The 21,051-nt window shown below is 38.8% G+C and overlaps 1 protein-coding gene across 4 annotated transcripts in view; it reads right to left on the reverse strand.

Moving 5' to 3' along the window:
- The window catches only part of atrnl1a (attractin-like 1a), a 241,035-nt gene that overhangs the window by 162,573 nt on the left and 57,411 nt on the right, over positions 1-21,051 (reverse strand). For 3 of the 4 annotated variants that reach the window (XM_067512420.1, XM_067512403.1, XM_067512394.1), the window contains exons 11-18: positions 16,726-16,810; positions 14,664-14,878; positions 13,673-13,791; positions 13,164-13,280; positions 12,206-12,338; positions 7,554-7,741; positions 4,204-4,417; positions 3,570-3,761 (exon numbers count right to left, since the gene is read on the reverse strand). In XM_067512420.1, the coding sequence (XP_067368521.1) occupies positions 3,570-3,761; positions 4,204-4,417; positions 7,554-7,741; positions 12,206-12,338; positions 13,164-13,280; positions 13,673-13,791; positions 14,664-14,878; positions 16,726-16,810 (1,263 nt within the window). The remainder of the gene's footprint in view (positions 1-3,569; positions 3,762-4,203; positions 4,418-7,553; positions 7,742-12,205; positions 12,339-13,163; positions 13,281-13,672; positions 13,792-14,663; positions 14,879-16,725; positions 16,811-21,051) is intronic. The other variant, XM_067512412.1, reaches the window with a different exon arrangement.

Genomic DNA, 21,051 nt, shown 5'->3' on the forward strand with positions numbered 1-21,051 from the left:
GGAATTCCAAGTGGTGAAATGTTCTGTAACTACATTTTTCTTTCCACTCACACACTGTTGCAAGTGCAATTCTATGGCACTTTACTTGATTTCCAGACTACAATATGTTTTAGTTCAGCTTCCCTTAGTTCAGAGAAAATTTCTGTACTTTTTCCCTGCAGCATTTATTTGACAGGTATACATTTTACTTATGCTTTACAAATAAACAGCTTCAAAACCAATATTTTTCACCAGCTACAGCAATATTTATACTGCTTGCATGTTAAGGCAGCTGTAATATTTAATAATGAGTACTTTGATATTGCTACTTTAATTTACCTAACAATCTGAATACTCCTTCCACTACAGCTAAACAACATACCAACTTTGCCTGGAACTTTTATCAATCAGGCTTTTTGAAATTGACATTCATTTACAAAACTATAGCGATGGAGTGCACTACCAGCAACAAATAAAAACATGCATACATACTTACTAATCTTGGGAAACAGACTGCAGCTGGGTCAGAAGGAAATTACACACTTGCTCAAACTGAGTAAAATTATAAATTAGTACAATTAGTTTGACGTTCAACAATCCTGCGGATTGTCCACACACACACACACGTTACTTTGGTATTCATCTACTAATCATTAGTTGACTAGTTGATGTTGCTACATAAACATACAGGTGAAATACTATTAGTATGGGTGTTTTAGGCTAAAAGCCTAAATAGTTGAAGTACTATCACTGCAGTTGCTTTCAAAGTTAAAAAGCATCTCTTTATAAATGTAATGCCTCTCTACTAAAAAAAAAAAAACTGCAAAACAACTACCAGCTGTACCAGTAGGACAGACGCAGCATAAATGCCTTAAGTGTGTTCAACAGTGTCTACTGGTTATACAGCAGAAGCTGAAAATTGACTTTTGAGCCTATGTTGATGGAAGCATTGTTAAACTTACAACAAGACAGAAAAGTTACATTTACAAACTAATTTAGAGCCTTGTGCAAGACCAGAAGCTGGAGGCAGAAGAGAAAGGCTGGGGGGGGGGGGGAAAGTTACATTTGTACTTAAGCCAAACAAAGTCCATTTCACAAAAAGGAATCGCTCAAAACTTCCAAATTTGACTTGGGGAGGCAACACTAAAGCTAATTATTTCAAGAGGTTGTGCTGAAGAATGTGTTGTTAGCCTCCAGCCAATATGAAAAATGGGAATGATACAGAGCCTTGGGTCAAATTAATCTGATAAAGAAATGACCCAGTTCAAATTGGATTCTCAGACAACCAATAGTTTCCCGTAACTCAGAGGTCATGAATCCTAAAGCTGTAGCCTGCAGGACTGGTTTTCAAAACAAGACATGATTAATCCATAAACAAGCGAAAGGAGAAAGTTAAGTATGAAACACTGTGCAAAGTCTGATAGAAAGTAAAAAGATAGCAATGCTCTGTCTCAGGATTTGAAAAGTATAATGTTTCATATTTTACATTATATGCTATACTTTGAGCAACAAAAGGTAAAAAAAAAAAAAAAAAAGGAGAAAGAAAGCCTCCTACACACCGTCTGCCACCAAACTGAGATATGAATGATAAAAGGAAAAAGATGGAGAAATGTAACATTACATAATCACTGAAGGTAAAAGGAATGAAGTCCAATCCTGGATTGCTAACGGTATGCTGGATAGCTAGCTATGCTAATGCTCCTACTATTATTCCTTGCTACTGGTATCAGCAAGGAATAATAATCAGCAGTTACCAAACAGACATGTTTTAGATGTTTTTTCTCTAAAACAAGAACATTTAGTTACAAATTTACTATATTTCTAACAAAAGACAGAACAGAAAACAAAAAAAGTATTCGCCTGAAAACTTTTTTGATTTCTTTTTCCTCCAGGAACATATTAGAGTACAGAATTTTTAAAAATATATAAATATTGCTCTTGTACTTAACTTTAACACTTTGTATAAAATAAACTTAATCATTACGTCTGTTCATTAAACAGGTATTTGACAAAAAGCTAATTAATTACGGCTTGTATAGAAAACAAAACTAACTGCTGCTGCTGCTGCTGATGATTCTCGTTGACTGCATAATTTAGACATTGGATTGATTTTAACGTGTAATATTGGATTTTTAGGTACAAGTTTAAAGAAGCTAGTAAACATAATCTAATATAAGATATAATTAGTGCAGAAAAAAACATCTAATTGCATATTTCTTCACTTCAGTTCAATACAAATTAAAAAACAAACAGTCTCTTTGGAATAAAGAACACACAGCACCCAGCAGTGAGAGTGAGACTGCAAGTCATTCTTAAGTCCACAGGTGCTATGAACCTTTGCTCTCAGCTCATACAAGGTAAGTGTTCACTGGCTGCCTACTCAAGTAAACAAGCAGCTAGTTAAGTTTCTTTTGTAGCTGTTTAACTTAACTTTTCCACTGAATGCAGGCAAATGTTTGCTCACATCAGCCAGAACAAATTTAAGCTGAATAATATTTTTATACAAAGATCACGCAAAATAATGGAAGTTTTCCATGCTACACTACTGGTGGAGAATAGGTCCAACCAGGTGAACACAGAAGTATCTGAAGATAAAAGGCTGCCTTCACTTTAGAAGTGTTTTTTATACAGAAAAATTCTGTTGGCAGAAAGGAGCCCAAGCTGCAAATTCAGAGAGGCTGAAGCCGTGTCTGGCAGCTTTGCCACTTTTTATCTTGTTTTATGGTTCATGATCTCCCACATATACAAACACTCCTGAACACACACACACGAAACTGGGAGGGGGGAATCCCATGGGAGTTGTTAAATATGAGCAGAATGTAAGAGACAGCAGCAAGGACTTCATATTGAGTCAGTCGTGTGTCACTGTTGACTATCGATTCATGTGCCCTGTAGCTGCAGGAGAGGAGAGTGTCAGTGAGAAAGTGAGAGACACGTAGACCTGACTGCTGATAAGAAAGGAATCGATAAGAGTCTATAATGACCATGTTCAAACACAGAGTACCAGCACCTCATTCATTTATCTAAATATCCATCAATCCCTGCTCCTACTGTAGCAGCACATAGTTTGAATTGATGATATTTATGATATTATGATAATGATATTTATTTTTTGTTAAGACAACCACAGTAATTGGTGCCAAACAATAAAACATAGACTTTTAATAGCACAGTTCATTGATTTGTTAGATTTTTCAATTCTGTTAATCACAAATCAGATTTGTAAAAAACAAGGGGGGGGGGGGGGGGGGTTGTTCAAATCAGAATTTAATGGGGTCAAAGAAAACTAGTGTTTTTTTATACTCACAATTTGTCAAAAGTTACTAAAATACACTATTAAAAGAAACAGCCCAAGAATCACAGTTTTAAGTAAAAATGTTAGTATATACCATGTATGCCAAATATCAATAATAACATGCAGTTTTGTTCCAATCAAATATGTTGTCATTTTTTATGTAATATTTGACATAAAATAATAAGTGACAGAGCAATGAGAACCTCTGACAATCAGATGAACATAGGGCACTCAAAGGTAAAATTTTACTGAATGCAGTAAAGTGGCGGAACAGCATTGAAAAAAAAAAACTCACCAGTGCAGTCCTGGGTCTGCCACTCCAGACACTGGCCATAGGGAAAAGAGATGACATATGCTGAGGAGTCGACGCACCGTTGCGTGCTTCCACACCACATGCACTCCATGGTCTGGCTGGTGCAGTTGGCACAGCTGGTCCGCAGAGCACAGGGTGTCTTACAGGGACGAGCACTCTGACTTTGTGGACTACCTGAGCAATAAGACAGATGGACAGAGAGCCATAAGTGTGTGAGGAAAAAGAATGATGGACCATTAAGATCATTTCAGTACAATTAGCTTTACGGCTAGTTAACTCATGTGACAAAGGTTCAGATAGTCCCTTGTGATGTTCCTTTGCTTTGGGTAGTTAATTTAATCGGTCATCTACAATAGCTTTGTGAGTTGATTCTTTATGCTGTGATACACCTGAATTTTATTACTGCCTCATATAGCAGAAAGTAAATTTGCAGCTTCCACTGTTTTGCAGTTCATTCACGTTTCAGCTTAGCCTTCTAGCGGCAAAGATAGTTCGGTTTATTGAAGACATATTAACAAAATATCCTTCGCAAGTCTTATTTCTGATAAACTGAAAATAAAAAGGTCACTTGCAGGATTTTTTCAACCACAATTTGCCCACTTTCTGTCTTTCTCACCAGCTGGTTTTTCACAAATCAGCCCATCTGTGGTGGCAGTACATGGGTTGGCTTTGAGTCCAGCCAGCTGTGTTTTCTCCAGGTAGGCACAGAAGCCTGAGTCGTTGGGCTCTCCGGGTAACCAGTGCAGACTGGTGTTGGTAAAGGGTGAGGCATCTTCCCAGCCCCAGTACGACACATTAATCTTCCTCAGGCCAACCCATGGAGACAGCCTCTGCAAATGAGGAGAAGTACAGAAGCTCACTTCACCCAGAAACAGTAGAAAAATAAGGAGAAAGTGCAAACAAGATCCTGATTAAAGCCGTAGAGTATCCAGCAGAAATTTTTAAATAACGGTGTCCCAGAAAAGCTGAAATGTTGAATATCTATTGCTTAAAATTAGTTCAATACAGGCACAATAATACTAGAAATAAAAACACAGTGGGAGCCAAGTGCACATAATGTAGTGAAGCAGCGTAGAGTGACACTCCCTTTGCCAACTCGGAAAAATGAGCATGTGTTTTACATGAAAGCGAAGCGCAAATCCAACCTTCAAGTGGCTGTAATTGTTATAAAAGCAGAAACACTTTTAACTTGGAGCATACATGGAGTGTAATTATAGCAGCTGATTGAAGTGTAATTCAGGGAAAATTTGAATTATTTGCAGACAAAACATATGTGATAAATTTAATAATGGTTCATAAGGATTAAGACTTATTTGATGGAAATTAAAAGTATAATGCTCCACAGCTGTGATTTATTTCCTAAGACTTTATACTTTTACAAAGAGCTTGTGAAACTGCTTGTTGCACATGCACCCAAATTAACTGCTAATCAGCATCTCTGTTTGAAAAATCTTAGTCTTGGTAGAGAAGAAATAATTGCATTTTTGCAGAGAAATATCTGGCTAGGATAGTACGGTTGTGTAGTGGGTAGTGCTGCCGTCTCACAGCTAGAAGATCCCCGGTTCAAATCTACCTGCCTGCTGCAGACTTTCTGTGTTGAGTTTGCATGTTCTCCCTGTGCTGGCGTGGGTTTCCTCCCACAGTCCATAGATGTGCATGTTAGGTTAATTGGTGACCCTACATATCCTTGAGGTGTGAGTGTGAGCACGAAGGGTTGTCTGTCTGTGTATGTCCTGGGTTACACTGGAAAGCTGTCCAGGGTGTACCCCGCCTCTCGCTCAATGACAGCTGGAATAGACTCAAGCCTCCCATGACCCTGTACAGTATAAGCAGTTAAGAGAATGGATGGACAGATGGAGATCAGGCTTCTATAAGGGGAACTACAGAAAGGATGTATAATAATCACCCACAGACAAAAATTATCAAACAGATTTTCTGCCAGAGAGAAGGCAAAAATTAACTACGTTATTTTACGTTATTAAATATTTGCTGACAGATATCAGATTACATTTTCACCATAAACATTACAAGTAGCCATCTGCAAAAGGTGATCTGTTCAACTGGTGTTTGAATAACCGATTACTAAAATGTGAAAAAAAAGCATTTACATCATTCCTGACAGTTGTTTTTCTACACATCAGGGTTTACAACGAAAACTAATTGTTTGTGCACCACAGTAGTCTAAGATAAAGTAAAAACACAAAAAATAACCAGGTGTAAAAATTTCATCTGTAACTGCTGTTATCAAAACTCTTCAAGGGGCTGTTAATTTCTTATGACAGCTTTGAACTTTGATATTAGTCTGAATATCAAATTGCCAATAAGGACAGATGAGGTATGTTTCCTTTCACATTTGAGTTATGATTTTAATATTATGTAAGTGGTGGTTTCACAGGCTAATTTTGATTCCATCAGGAAAGAGCAAACCGCACTGGTGGGTTCCTACATTAAAGTGGTTGTGATATAATCAAGTTAAATAACTCATTTTTTATAATTTATAATAAGACCACATATTATTTGGCATCTAGCAATAAATAACTTCATATTTACGATGTTAAGGTAACACATTGCTGGGCAACTTACAACAAATCATGTCACATAAGCGGTATAACGTGTAATATGTCATAATGAAACTGCCTATCAGACCAGTTGTCTACATTAAAAAGCCAAATTGGTCTCTATAGTAAAGATAAAATGACATCCAAATTTAAATTATTTATTTTAGCTACATATTTTGGCGTTTCCATAAAATGTACAGTGGAAATTTGCATGTGTATATCTTTACTTACTTTTGACTGTACAGGTGGAACTGAAATGTGCCAGTAGTGCCAAAAATTTACATTCATTGTAATAATTGTTCCTCTCTCTGACAAGAGATACAGTATATTGCCCTCATTTCATGATAGAACTTAGTCAAACCCTGTACTTCTGCCATCGGAGTTTGACACAGTGGTGATCCTAGAGTCTGTTGGGGCCCTGGGCAAAAATCTATGCAACATAAAACCACTATGCTTGAAATATGGGAAATACAATAAAATACACAGCACACTGCACATATGTGAAGATTCACAGTCATTCAAGTTTGGTTATCCAAAGTTTGAATCATGACAACTGGACTTCTTTTCCTTGGTTAGAAACTTTTTTTGCAACTTATCCAAGCAGTTTCTTCAGTCTAAAGTGGCTGGGGAAACCAGTTATATCTTCAGAGTAGTCTTTGTTCTACCCTGGCCCAAATGGGCTCGTAAAGGTGGGAGGTGGGAACCCATTCTTAGGGGTTAAGGGAGTTAGAGTCGTAATCGTTATATCTTGATGACGCCCCCTGTTCCCGCCTGTGGTAGAACAAATCAAGAAGGTGTTTTTTGCACAGTTAAAGTGATTTGAGTATGAAATTTACCCTGTTGTTAAAATTGATTTTTTTTTTCACCTATTCTACAGCTGAGGGACAGTAACACAGAGAAGTAATTTCATCCTATGAAGATAAACCTTGGGAGGACAGCCACTTGATCTGTCCAAGTCCAACAAAACTTTGGGAATCAATTTTTTGCATAGAAATTTTGTCATAAACTGCAAAGTCACATAAATAATTACAAAAACAAATAACCCTTTAAACGCTCTTTTAACGCTTAAATAAACACTCCTAACCATCCGTGGTGTTAGTGTTGGTGATTACAGCTGTTAAAATGTACAAACCAATATGTAGGATAAAATGATTCAAAGAGAGAAGGCAATATTATCATCTGCACCGACTATAAACTGCAACTCATATTCATAAAATAAGTGAATGTGCATGTAGCAGGCTTTTATACTAACATTTTAAGTTCATATTAAAACCTTAGACATGTCACAGCTATAGCAATTTTATAAGGCATAAGAGCCAGAGTGGAAAATAATGAATAGTTCTCACCAACACTGTTAACATGAGGCCTGTCATTTTTACCTTTATATATTCTATTTTACACCACCCACCTTGCCTTGTATCTGGTATTTTTGTAGCTCCTCTAGGACAAAATTGACTTGTCTGTCTGTGAGCAAAGAAGCAATATTTCCTCCCAGGTTTTTGCAGTAGTGCTGGGCATTATCATAGCTCTCTCTGCTGGAGTTGATCCTCAGACAGGCCTCGCCAACATGGTGCCAGGCCTCTCCACACAGCTGGCCTGCACACAGAGACACACATGAAGTTGGAATGCTTTTCAGTGTTTTTACAATAGCTTCTTTACTACCTTCAATTTTTTGCTTTTTTGTATTTCATTAACTCTGTAATAGCATAGATTCTTTGTCATCAAATAGTATAAAAACATAGTAAAGACTGCAGTAACTTCATTACCATTCAAGCTAACAAACTAACTAACTAATGATTGACAAGTTAGCTTATTACATGCAACCTGTAATATTAAACGCAAAGCTAAAGCCACGGTGCTACTGTACAATGCTAATTTTACATGCCAACAATTAATGTCAACGTTTTCAAGTAATTATGTTAGCATGCCAATGTTGGATGTAACATTTCAAAGACAATTTTAATAACATTTAAATTTAATGACCATTATGTTAGCTGATGTTGACATAAACTCAAAGCGAACGCCATGAACAATGCTAATATTAGCATGCTAATGTGCCTATGACGTTCAAGTTCATTAACCTTTTTACATGCCAACAACTATTATGTTAACATGTAATGTAACGTTTAGTCTTTTATCAAGCAACTACACCCAATGTTTACCATGATGACACGGCCCAATTGGTTTATAATGGTTAGCAAGTTATAAAGTTATTACGCTACTTAACTGGTCAGTTTATGGCTGGAGAGTTAGCAGGCTAACGGTAAAGCTGGGCAGGCTATCATAGGGTAATATTGAGCATGTGTATCTATTCTCAAATTTCTAATTCTAGTTTGCTTTAAAAAAAAAAAAAACCACAAACTACAATAACCAATAACTTAAATGGAAAAGAAGAATTATTCACTCAGGAATGTAGACAAAACCTGGAAACCATTTCGAAACAGGCAAACATACTGTAGGCAGGCAGTTACTGGAGCTGGTTAATCCGAAATCTAGAAAAATCTCAAGCATCCCTGCTCTGCTTGTTTTGCTCCTCTCCCTACCTGACCCCTAATCACCTGCATCAGGTATGTTCAGTCAATCAGAAGCTGGAAGATACTACTGATGAGGGTAGAGAGGGGGGAGGACAATGTCCATTGCTATTTTCCAGCTTCCTAATGACAGAACACACGTGATCCAGGTAATCAGCAGGGGGTAGTTCGGAGCTATCAGAAAATACGTGGAGCGTAGATCTTCGAGGACCAGGATTAAGAACCATTCATCTAACAGTACTGATATGCTACTCATGGGCTGGGAGACCGATGAAGAGCAGCAGAAACACCAAAAGTCACGTGATTGGCAAAGGTGAGAAAATCACTCTGGCGAACTAGTGGACAAAAGGTGGAGAACACTGGATTTGAAATTTAGCTCCCAACCTGTCATGAAATTAACATTAAAGACTTGTGTAGTCTAATCTTGTATTTATATAGTTATTTTAGCACTGTATCTCCACATTCTTGTACTGACCCCAATCATTCAGAATTCCCAATAGTAGCAAATATTTTACACGTGGGATAGAGAAAAATGATTATCTGCAGTGATTAAGGCCGAGTGAGCCTGGCAAACATCTCACCCATAAAGAACATACACATACTCATTGTTCTTATCAGGGTCACTTGGTAGCATCTTGTGTGGGACTAGAATAGTAGAGATCCCTTTCAATTAGCAAGATGAAAAAAGAGAAAAACCAATTCCGCCTCCAATGAGCACCACTGTTTATTCTGGATTCCAGGACTGATTACATTGACAGGATCATAATGGCTTCCATCACCACCCTCTTCATGCTGGAGAAAATACTGCTTGCTTTATTTGTTTGTTTGTTTTTTCCCCAGCAAGAGAAATGGGCAATAATTGACCAAAAACAGAGGAGAAAGACCGACAAAGGGGATAAAAGAGAGGAGGGCAAAAATAAATAGATAGATTAGGTTTTCATCTTAGTGTAAAAGCAGAGATAAACATGTCAGGCCATTTAGAATAATTAGTCATAACATGCTGTCTACAGAAAAGACCACAGCTGCCATGGTGGTGGAGCTAGTCTGCACTAACATCCACACTGTTAGAGCAAATGTATTTTCACATCACATCACAGAGAATAGCTCACGCAGCAGCTTGCCTTGCCTTGTCACATTAATGGACTCAGAAATGCACACAAAGACCAACTAATTTCATTTTTGTGGCCGACTAAAAGGTTCTGTTCTAGACGGCTCCATTAATTTCCATTCACACACACACACGCACGCACACGTTGACTGGAAAGGAGACTGTGTGCTCTCATTTTGAACTCCACCACATTTTGGCAGCAGCTGTCAAAACTTAAAGAGTTAAACACTCAACAGTAGAGCACCGGAAAGTTAAGAAAGTCTCAATTATAGGCAAATTCCCTCTAAAGAGCACATATTTAGATCCAAATAGCAGTCGAGCCTTGAACTAAATCAAGGAAAAACCTGTTCTGGACTCTGAATTCTTGTTATAATCAAGATGCAACGATTGTACTGTATACTTCGAACCTAGTTACTTTGTTTTCTCAAGAAACAACCAGTAATATACTTTATACACACTTTGAGAAACAAATCTGAAAGTGAGTGCCCTCTTGAAGCAAACTATATCAGAATGTATTATATGTATCAGTAACATCAATGGTAAATGCAAATATCAAACATGCAAAATATTATGCCATTGCATTTTTTTCCACACCATATGGGGGTAAATGTCCCCAATATTTGGATAATAAACAAACTGGTATGAATTATTCAAGTCTCCACAGAGAATGCAGTATGGTGCCATGGTTCATGTCAGCACTTGGGAGAACACAGAAATAGTAATGGGATATACTATAATATTGTAAATTTGCATTAGAGCTGCAGAGCTGCAAGACCGTTGCTCATCAGTGTTTAGGCAACAGTGTCAAATATCTGGACAGTGAGTGAAGAAGCAGGTTGGGGGTTTAAAGAGAACTGATGTGAACTACAGAACACAGTGATTCCACTAAACTCTTGTTCAAACTTGGCAACTTTTGACCTGCTTTTGAAATTTATCGAACACCTCTCAAGCCTTCATGTGGGCAGAAGAAAGGGAATAAACACAATACCAAACTCTGCTTAAAGCTACTGTAAACTCCCAGTTTTAGAGAGGGCCAGTTAGCACAGCATGACACATCATTGGACAGGAACATATTGGGATTCAAGCAGGACAGGTATTTTCTTTGCCTTTAGTCAAGCGAGTGGATGAGCACAGCACAGAGGACATTTTGTCCTCCGGTTTATTCCTTAGCTGAGGATCCATTTTCAGAACATCCAGTAAACATTTCTAATTGGCCTAATTCTTATTGTAGCAGAGTGGAAAGCATCATTTGAAAGTGGGTGTTCATGAATGTATGCTAATCCTGTCTATGTGCATGTGTGTATACGGGTGTTTGTGTGTTAAAATCACTACAAAGTAGCAGCCAGATTGTAAGTAGGAACATACAAACCCTCTGGAGCCTAAAGTGTACTTAGTTCTGTACACTACTTTATGTATGACACATGATGGTACTCCTTCACCAGCTTACCAATGAGATGAAGATGGTCACAAAGGCTGTGAAGGCAACACTGCTACGCTCTTAATAATGTAACTTACATCAATGTCATACATTAAGTCAAAAAGATTTACGCTGCTTCTATGAAACTATAATTTATGCATACACATTAAACACCTTGTGTAAGTATCTGTGTGCTGATCCTCAAAGTATTTAAATTGCTGCTTAAAAACACAGATTTCCATAAATGATTCCAAAGAATGATTCCTTGAGCCATGCTGTGTTGAGGCATGTCCTTCGGAAAGATCCAGAGAATTACTTACTGGTACACTAAATAAATGTTAGCTCAGAGCTCTAGCTGGATGATACTGATGATTTGACATGATCCCAGACCTGTTGGTCCTTCAGCCATGTTGACCTCTCTCTGCTACACATTCACAAGCTCAAACCTTCTCAGTTTATTTTCAGGGTTAATCAGTGCAAACAGGATAACCTGTGACTAGGACATCCACTCATTCCAGAGGCGTCAAAAGCGCTGCTCTGTCCAGGCCCTTTGCGTTACACGCTGGCGCTTAGGGTACCCGTTTGCATCAGTGATTTACGCTCAGAGCTTTCAGTGTAGTACAATGGACAAATCTAGATGCTTCAAAATTTGATGCCTAAAGCAATAATGTAGTATATGTATAAAAGTCTCATCGGGAAGTGGACATTTCAACAGTACACAGGATTGTCTTTCCACAGGAGATCAGGGTTCAACTCTGATGGAATATGTTGTGCGCTTTAATGATGATCCCAACACAATGTGGCGCACGTGGTTACTATAGTAAAAAAAAGTATGTGAGTGCCATTGTCACACCAAAGGACGTAAAAAGAGGCACAATTTGACGCCTTAAGAAGTTTCAATATCTGACACTGTGGGTTGAGAACGTGTTGGAATGTGAACGTTTGTGTGGGAGAGTTAGTGACTTGCATGCTCATTCACTGTGTCTTGTTGTGTGTTGTCTTACCAGGCAGGGCTTGACAGTCTTGCTGCTGCGGCTCCCACTGACAGTTGGCGTTGAGGGAGCAGCTCCTGCAGTTGGCCAGTCGGGAACACTCCTGCTCCTCCCTGCCTTTACACCTGGACGAGTCTGTCACCGACTTCAAACATGCACACAGAGGAAACTATTTTAGTCTAGTTACAGTCCAGTTATATGGTCACTGCAGTAACATGGGATAAATAAATCCAATGTGCAATAACAGGTGAAGATAGTTGAGTAAATCCAGAAAAACATGCAAAGTGAAAAGAAAAATCTATATGTGGGACACATTCAGTAATATTGAACTGTTTTTATTGGAGCTGTGTTTATCGTACACACCTTCATCTCTTATACTTTACTTTTATATACTTTATTCTGATTTTTCTGAACTAAATGTAGAACTTAATTAATTTAACACCCAACAAAAAGCTGTAAAAATGCTATTCTTCCCCTCTAACAGACCCGTACTGCTTGTTTTAGTGTGAGCATCCGATTTTCTTTTGTCATTTTTGTTCTTTCTTAAAGTTGAGTGCGAGGTCATTTGTTTTCATAGTGAGCTCAATCCAAATTTTTTATATTTTTTCAGCAATGATTCTTCTATTTATTTATTTTCTTTAAGTATTTGACCAATCTTTCTTAATGACCTTCTGCACTTGTCTTCTATTAACATTGTAACATTTGGCCAAATATCTGCTCCCTAAAGTCTTCCAAGTTTTGTAAAACTATTTTAATTTTAGTAAATTAATGGTTTTTCTTTGGCTGCTCTGATCCTCTACAACATTTCAATGATTTTATAACTGTACTTAGTTCACTCTTGAAAGTTTTTCCAAACCCCCTAATGAAGACTCTTTAGTTTTCGACTTAACTTCAAATTACAAATAAATAAAGGTGGGAGCAGAGGCTAAAGGACCAGGACAAGAAGTGTCAAGTGTCAATTAATACACACATGTCCCCTCCTTCTGGCTCCGTGCCTCCACAAGCTCAGCTGATGTTCAGACAACATAGATGGAGGGGGAGACAGAGACAGAGCACCGCCATGCTGCCGGGCCAGCTCCAGAGTTAGCTACACACACAGACACAGATTTAGACCCAGCCAAGCACAAGACAAACCAAAAACATGAAGATAATATGCAGAAACACACACAAGGAAAGGCAAAGAGCAAGGTAGTGAGAAACAGCAGAGAAAGACAGAGAGAAATCAAATGAGAAAAAGTACAAAAACTCCTTTTTCATTATATCATTCATTTTTTAATACGCTTGAGAGGCTAAAAGATAATAAACTTGGGTGATGAGTTTTGGATTGAACTGAAGGAGATCAGAAAGAACAGTAGCCTGTGAGTCACCTGCAGAGTGTGTGTGACAATCACCATGTATGAAAAGCACAGCGTCAGGTGCCAATACCAGATGTTTTTCATACTGCAGTTCATGTTTTACACACACCCAGATGACACTCACCATGGTGCAGTTGCTGGAGTTAGAGATGCACTTTCTGTCCTCACACCACTGACAGCCCTGAGTGTTGGCAGTGCAGCTCGCACAGTCCGAGAAGGGGAAACACTGCTCGTCTGTGCTATCTGGAGGACGGCAAAGCACACGCGGCAATGAACACTCTTAAACATTAAAGTCCTAATTTGACTTTGACTCGTGGATTATTGTCTGATCGGTGCAAATCAAGGGTCCGAGACACATTAGGCGGTAAGTGAGTTCAGTTTACTGATGTGGGAGAAACAGGAAAATGTAAAAAATTTTGTCAAGGGTCATTATGGGAGCATCTACCTACCATCAATTATAACATTTAGATTAATAACAGTAATTTGCACATGGAAATTCAATATCGCACTTTATTGCTTTATACATTCTGTGCTGCAACCTCTAGTATACAGTAAAAATGGCGAATTTAATAGAGAAAAAATTGTAATTGTTATCAGTTACACAATGTTACACTGTTACATTGGTGTGGTAATGAAGTGAAAATGGAGCACAATAATTGATGTTCACTGTGATGGGTTGCACAACTCAAGCAAGTTTCATATAATGGCAATCAATGGACTAGCACGCAAAATCGCTGCCATGTTGCAGTAAATAGGCAACTGTCCTTTTGGGCTGTCACTCTGTGTGTCCTGTCAGCACAACCATTATCATAATTACTTTCTATTTAAAGCTGCACTGAGCTGTCAAAAGCAGAAAACCTGGAAAAGCTACTGCAGCCACATCTGGTACAAACAGATGAGGGGGAATGAAAGGGGGCGAGGGCCAGTCCTAATTACTTTCAAATGAGGTAATTGTTGCAGCATTGACATTCTGTTCTCATAAATATGTTGTGCAAACAAACTTCAGAAACCAAGTCATTTAAAATAAACATAATTCTCATGAAAAACTGGTCCTTTGGGAGGAAAAAAACAAAAACCAGAACCATCTGGGCAGAAAGCACCCCAACGTAACATACCAGGACGTGCAGGGCAAAAAGGAGCAGGAGGAATGTGGTCGTGTAGTTTAACTGGCTCCCAGGGAACACATCTACTTTTAGTCCAGTGGCAGCGAACGCCTGGCCCAGCGGCAGCGCACAGAGCTGGGTTAGAAAAGGCCTGGCAGGAAGGAGGTGTGTAGGTCAACACATCGTTCAGAAGGAGGCCTGAGAAACCTCCGAAGATGTACATGGAGCTAAAGAAGACACAGAAGATTACACAGAATGACATGGGCAACAGAAACCCAATCGTATGTAGCTAAGGAAGGAAAAGAACTCTGCAAAAGTTACATTGAGACAAGAAATGTCTGCAGAGAAAAAGAAAAGTTTCAGAAATGTTAAGAAAACCCGAGGAGCTTTAAAAAAATAAACCTGAACTTTGGATTAAGGGAAAGACCTCGGTGAAAAGGAGTTTGAAGTGGTCCTTCTGAAGTTCAAAGCTGCCATTTGTGTGCTTAAAGCTGAGTTTTTGCAAAAAAACCTGATACAAATAAATTCAACTTTCAACCCTGACTTTCATTTAAAGAAAAAATAAATAAGTAAAACGAAAATTAAAACTTAACATATAATATTTAAATAATATTTGTTTTAGTAGCATCAATGCCATTGTTCCAATCCACCAATCCATTATCGGTGTCCTGTTCAGGGTCGTGGGGGGGCTGGAGCTAATCCCAGCTGTCATTGGGTGTCATTTCACCCATTATGGGGTTATTCTATCCTTTAAGCACGATAGTCACATTTACATTCATTTAATATAACACAGTCACCATTTTAAGTCCCTTAAATAATACTTAAATCGTTTAAAATTACTACTAATAATCAGTAGTGGACAGAAAGTCTCTGGTATCTTATAGTGAGCCATGTTTTCATGCCTTTGCACCGGTAACAGCTGTGGCTGGAGGCCTTACGTTTTCTGGTCAACTATGCATTTATCCAATTTATTGTGGCCATATAACAGGAAAGTCTTGAGGAAATTTGACAAAAGCATCCAGTTAGACTTAAAAATGGACTTCTCAGATTTTGGTGGACAAAGGTCGACTTTGATGCCCACTGTGATCCTCATGCCCATCTCAACAACAGAATTTCATTGCATCCCAAATAAACGTAACACAAATGAACAATGCCGTGCTGTGCAGGTGTTGAATGTGCAAATGATAAAAAAAAGATGCAAAGGAGGTCAGCTGACAGCGTCCAAAAGTTCACGTGAATAATATTAATTCATATATTTTACTTATATATAAAACAAAAACAAAACTTTATTAGATTATATATTAAGAAACCTTCACCTGAGAGAAAATACCATAAGAAAACACTGACTGAGAAATGGAAGGTCTATCATACCATGCTTTAAATTTTCTTATGTAATGGTTCTGCACACATTCTACAATGGTTTTTTTCTTTGTGTCAGTGTGTGTTTCTACAGCACAAGGCTCCAGAAATTGGATCGACCAACATTTCTGTGTGACTGAGCCTGGCAAAATGCAGTGACACTGATCCAAATATAGCAAAAGTAAAACCGGAACTCTCAAGACAATAAAGCAAATACATGGTGCATTTGTTGTATCTGTGCATTGAGGGATAAAAGAAAGAGTGTGGAGGGAGGAGAGACATCCACAAGATAAGACAAAAGGTGACGTGGGACAGACACAGCTTAACTTTGAGAGAGAAGTAAGAATTGTAAACTAAAACTAAATATAACACCGGCATAAAGAGATAAATCCTTAAAGTCCTCTCACCACCAAAGACAACGATGAAAGTCGAGAACAGACACTCTGCTTCTTCAACTTAGAGGACACTGCCAGAAGACATCAAGGAAATGTATTCTATACCAAGCTGTGATGCATTGTGAATAACTGGAATATAACTGCATAAATGTAACTGAACAGGTAGTAGGTAGGTAGTAGGTAGTAGATTTACCAGTTTCCCACAATATGAGCATAGTACAAGTACACTGCATAAGTGTCAACAAGCCGATGTATTCAGATGATGTCATGAAGGGCGTAAGTGATTAAACTGAATTTCAGTACAAAGGGAGGGAACTCACCCGTTGCTAACCACAGCAGAGTGTCCGAAGCGGTTGACGTCTCTGTGCAGCGCCGGTCTGGGGAGGACAGTCCACTCATCGCAAGCTGAGGACACACACACACACACACACACACACACACACATTTGCAAATAGTTTCACATGCTGATTAAAGTCTGATTAGAACTATATTTACTGTGTCCTGACAGCTCATTTTAGAGGAAAATAAAGGGACAGTATTTTCTGTTGGAAATGCAACTTTACATCACTCATTTCAATATTTATGATCTTGCTATTAATTAAACACTTTTACAGCCGGCATTAAAACTTTCAAAAATTGAAAATGGAAGAGCCCTCAAACCCTGAAATCCCCCAGGATTTGTGCATGTCCCTCGTCCCAAAGTCCATAATTATTTTGATTGAGTTTTTGGTTAAAAGGCTGAAATAAGTTAACACAAAGTCAAGAAATTCTCTGTTTTTCCACAACATAAAGTTTATCAGTAAGTGAGCTTTTACAAGTCTTAGAAAACGCAGTTACTGACAAGATGAGACTACAGAGGAAACGTCATGTTGACAGGGAGACTTAAACTTTAGACTTTACTGCCTCACTGAATTTAAAACGTGCGATCACTGTAAGAATGAAGGCTTCTAGAGAAGAGGTTTAAGTGCTAAAGTGTCTCTCTGTGTTGACTGACATAGACTGGAAACTTGTCCAGGGTGGACCCAACCTCTCGCCCAATGCCAGCACCCCCATTACCCTGAACAGGATAAGAGGTTAAGATAATGGATGGATGGACATTTCGTATTTACACTTTATCTTGCTGAACAAAACGAGTAAATATCATAAACTTCTGTTTATGATTCTTTACTGTTTAAAGAGCTTATTTTCAATGTAAAAAAAAAACCCATTGGCTTTATGTATGTCGAGAGAACCAGGAAGATCCTAACTTCCAGGTTGGTCTACAAGAATACCTCATCCCTGCAGAACTCTACACGGACCTGGCATCAGGGATTTGCTGGCATTTAGACACATCAAGAGCTCGAATGAAGTGTGGAGTTGATGTTGGACAATAATGTCTACCTTGCAGGTAACATTCACTGTAATTGAGGGTGGGGTTGAAGTCAGGCTCTATTTCTTTATGCACCTGGCCTTGTGCCCTCTGCAACAGAAAGTACAGACTTTACCAAAAGACACTGAAATCTGAACACTAAACAGAGTTGGCAGCCTCAGCTTCTTATTATTTAATTTCAGAATAATTTATTGCAAGAAGAATGAGAAGTGGAGAGCGTCCCTCGGTTCATCCCCCTCCCCTAATTTTAAGGATTAAGACCTCATTATCTTCACCTTTTCACATTAAGTTATCGTGATATGCAGAAGATAACGAGGAGATAATCTAGGAGATATTTTCATAAAACACTTCATACCACTAAATTCCATCATTAAGTACTCCCTGTCTCCCTCTCTTTCCAGTGAGCAGCTATCAGCTCTGTGTATTTTACTGTTTGGATTTTACAACTCTCTAATGTTTTAATGACCCCTACGTGCTCCCATTATATTAATATGGAAATGACTCTGTGTGTGTTTGTGTGTTTGTGCGAGTAAATGTGTCATTTAGCCAGATGAGCCGTCCCTGAACGTAAATGCAGAGCCGGTGGACTTGGGGACTCGGGGACGCCAGGTTGCTAATGACCTCGTTAAGCGACGTGCTAATTGGAAACGTTTAAGACCAAGAGATGCAGCAGAGGACACAGAGAAAACAAGGAGAGAGGTGGTTCTAATCAGCGTCAAGACCACCGAGTTCATGACTAGAACGGGTTAAAGGTCAGCAGGGTTAAACAACCACAGCTGGTCAAAGGAAACAACTGGAATGTCCATAAGTAGAAACCTACGGACAACTTGGAGTCACCAATGTCTTTGGCCTGTGGGAGGAAATCGAAAGAAACTCATGCAAGCACGGGGAGAACATGCAAACTCCACACAGACAGGCCACAGTAAGTCGAGGATTCAAACCGGGGACCCTCTAGGTGTGAGGTGGCCACTCGATCACAGTGCCTGACAACATGGCCGACAAAATCAAACATTTAACACTGCGTCATGTCTACTTCACATCATCAATATATGATTGGCCAGGTTGGCATGAGCAAAGTTTTGGGTGGCGCTACTGCACAGAATTCACGTATGGCTTGATCCTTGTATAACAGAGTATATGTTGTATTTCTGGATGCAACATCAGACTGTGTTAATTGGAATCATTCATATTGGATAAACCAACACTGTCACATAATCATACACAGAGGAAACCACCACAATCACAGCTCACAGTCAGGGATGCGAACCTTTTTTTTGTAAATCGTTTAATCTACTGAACTGTTTAGGTTCATGGGGGGGCTGGAGCTAATCCCAGCTGTCACTGGGTGTCATTTCACCCATTATGGGGTTATTCTATCCTTTAAGCACGATAGTCACATTTACATTCATTTAATATAACACAGTCACCATTTTAAGTCCCTTAAATAATACTTAAATATTTGAATGAAGTTGCATACTGTAGCTTCAAGAACAATCTAAAGAGTAGTTTTGGTAAATCGTTTAATCTACTGAACACAGTCTTTCCCTAAACATAGCCACACTGCAGTTGCTAATTGTGAACTCGCCAATATCAACATTCTGACAGGTAACGGGGTTCTATAAGTCAGTCTAGGGATTGAAATCTATTTCCAGATCTTACACACTCAAGGATGTTTTGCCAGCTGTGCTTTAAAATAACCTGAAAGTCCCTTTATCGAATTGGCACCCCTACTCAGGTAGTCATCAGTCAGACAGGGCTCCAGGTGTGCTCTGCTATGTGACAACTACAACCCACTTCAAGCAAGTGATGCAAAAAGTTTTCACTTCTGGCACTTGGCACTAAAATAAGCTCAGGCCCTGCTGAGAAGTCACACAGACACAAATCTTTTTCCTTGAAAACCATCCCAATAATTTTAGCCGTGGCAGCAAGGCAACATTTCTGTTTCTCACCTGTATTTTTAAAGTAACTCTAAAATACAAATTTTGTTGGTTTTTGTTTTGCCTTTAGAGCATTAGTTTTTACTATTTAATAAATCTAAATGTTTCTTTAGAATTATGAACTATTTCAATTATTTTCTCTGTGATATACATGGATGCACTGATCAGGTGCTTCTTGTGAAGAGTTTAAATGATATCACTGATACTGAACATGCTTCTTTTGGGTCTAGTTAGGGTAGTACAATTATATGAAGGCCATTAAACTTCCCTCTGACTTTCCTACATTAAAATATTATGTTGTCAGCTCTACTTGATGACATCACTTGGAGGAACATTAAGTTCAGATAATGTCATCTCACACTATGGAGTTTGTCATCCTGCTTTTCCAGAGCTCCCACAAATGGCACCAGCTCAACTTCTGATGATAAAACACTCCTCTAGGTGGTGTAATCTGGAGGAGTTTTTCAGCTTAAAGCAAATAAATATTTGAATAGTGAAGTCAGAGGTAAGCCGCCCTTTAACTTTATTGTAAAATAGTTTCTTCAAAATAATAATAAGTAAATAATCACAATATAATAAGGTTTTTGTGACACACCTGAACTTCAATCTGCAACTAAAATAATCAAATTCTATTAAAAATAAATTAAACAATAAAAACATTTTAACACAGCATCACAGCTTTGGTGAATTTTGGTCTCCTTCTCCAGCGACACTGGGTGCACGCACTTTAAATTACAGTCCTGATACTGAAGCTGCCAAATTGTCCACCAAAGAATTGCAGGCTCAACTGATACTTATCAGCCCTCACACACACACACACATTTTAATTTCCTCTCAGGATATGAGAAAATCTGTGTTAATAATGCATGGTGGGACAGAGAGAGAGAAATCATGAGTCTAGATCGAAGCACGCAGGCGAGGATGGGCTGATTGACAGCTTGATCTGATCTCAACTAATGGAGCACTTGATAAAAAGGGGCGGGAGGAGGAGGAGGAGCTGGAGGTTTGAATAGCAGCCACTGTCTGCTCCCCCAATATATTACAGCTCCCAACATCTTCCATACAAGCCCCCAACCAGCCCTGGGCCTTTCAGTTTTTCAGCTGGCTGTTCCACCTATGTGTGTTTGTTTGTGTGCGGCAGATAGTGTGTGGGTGTGTGCCTGTGCTGTGTCAAGTTGGAGAGGACTGTGTTTTTAATCAGAGTTCATCGCCCCCCAAAATCTAATTAGAAGTGTGAGGGTGGCATGGATGAGGGTAAGGGGGGGGGGGGAGAGCTGCAGGGGGAGAGAATTAAATCCAAATGAAAAGTGCCTTCCGTGTCGACCTGAATCTAATGTGTG

The sequence above is a fragment of the Channa argus genome, chromosome 1 (assembly GCF_033026475.1).
Source record: "Channa argus isolate prfri chromosome 1, Channa argus male v1.0, whole genome shotgun sequence".
NCBI lineage: Eukaryota > Metazoa > Chordata > Actinopteri > Anabantiformes > Channidae > Channa > Channa argus.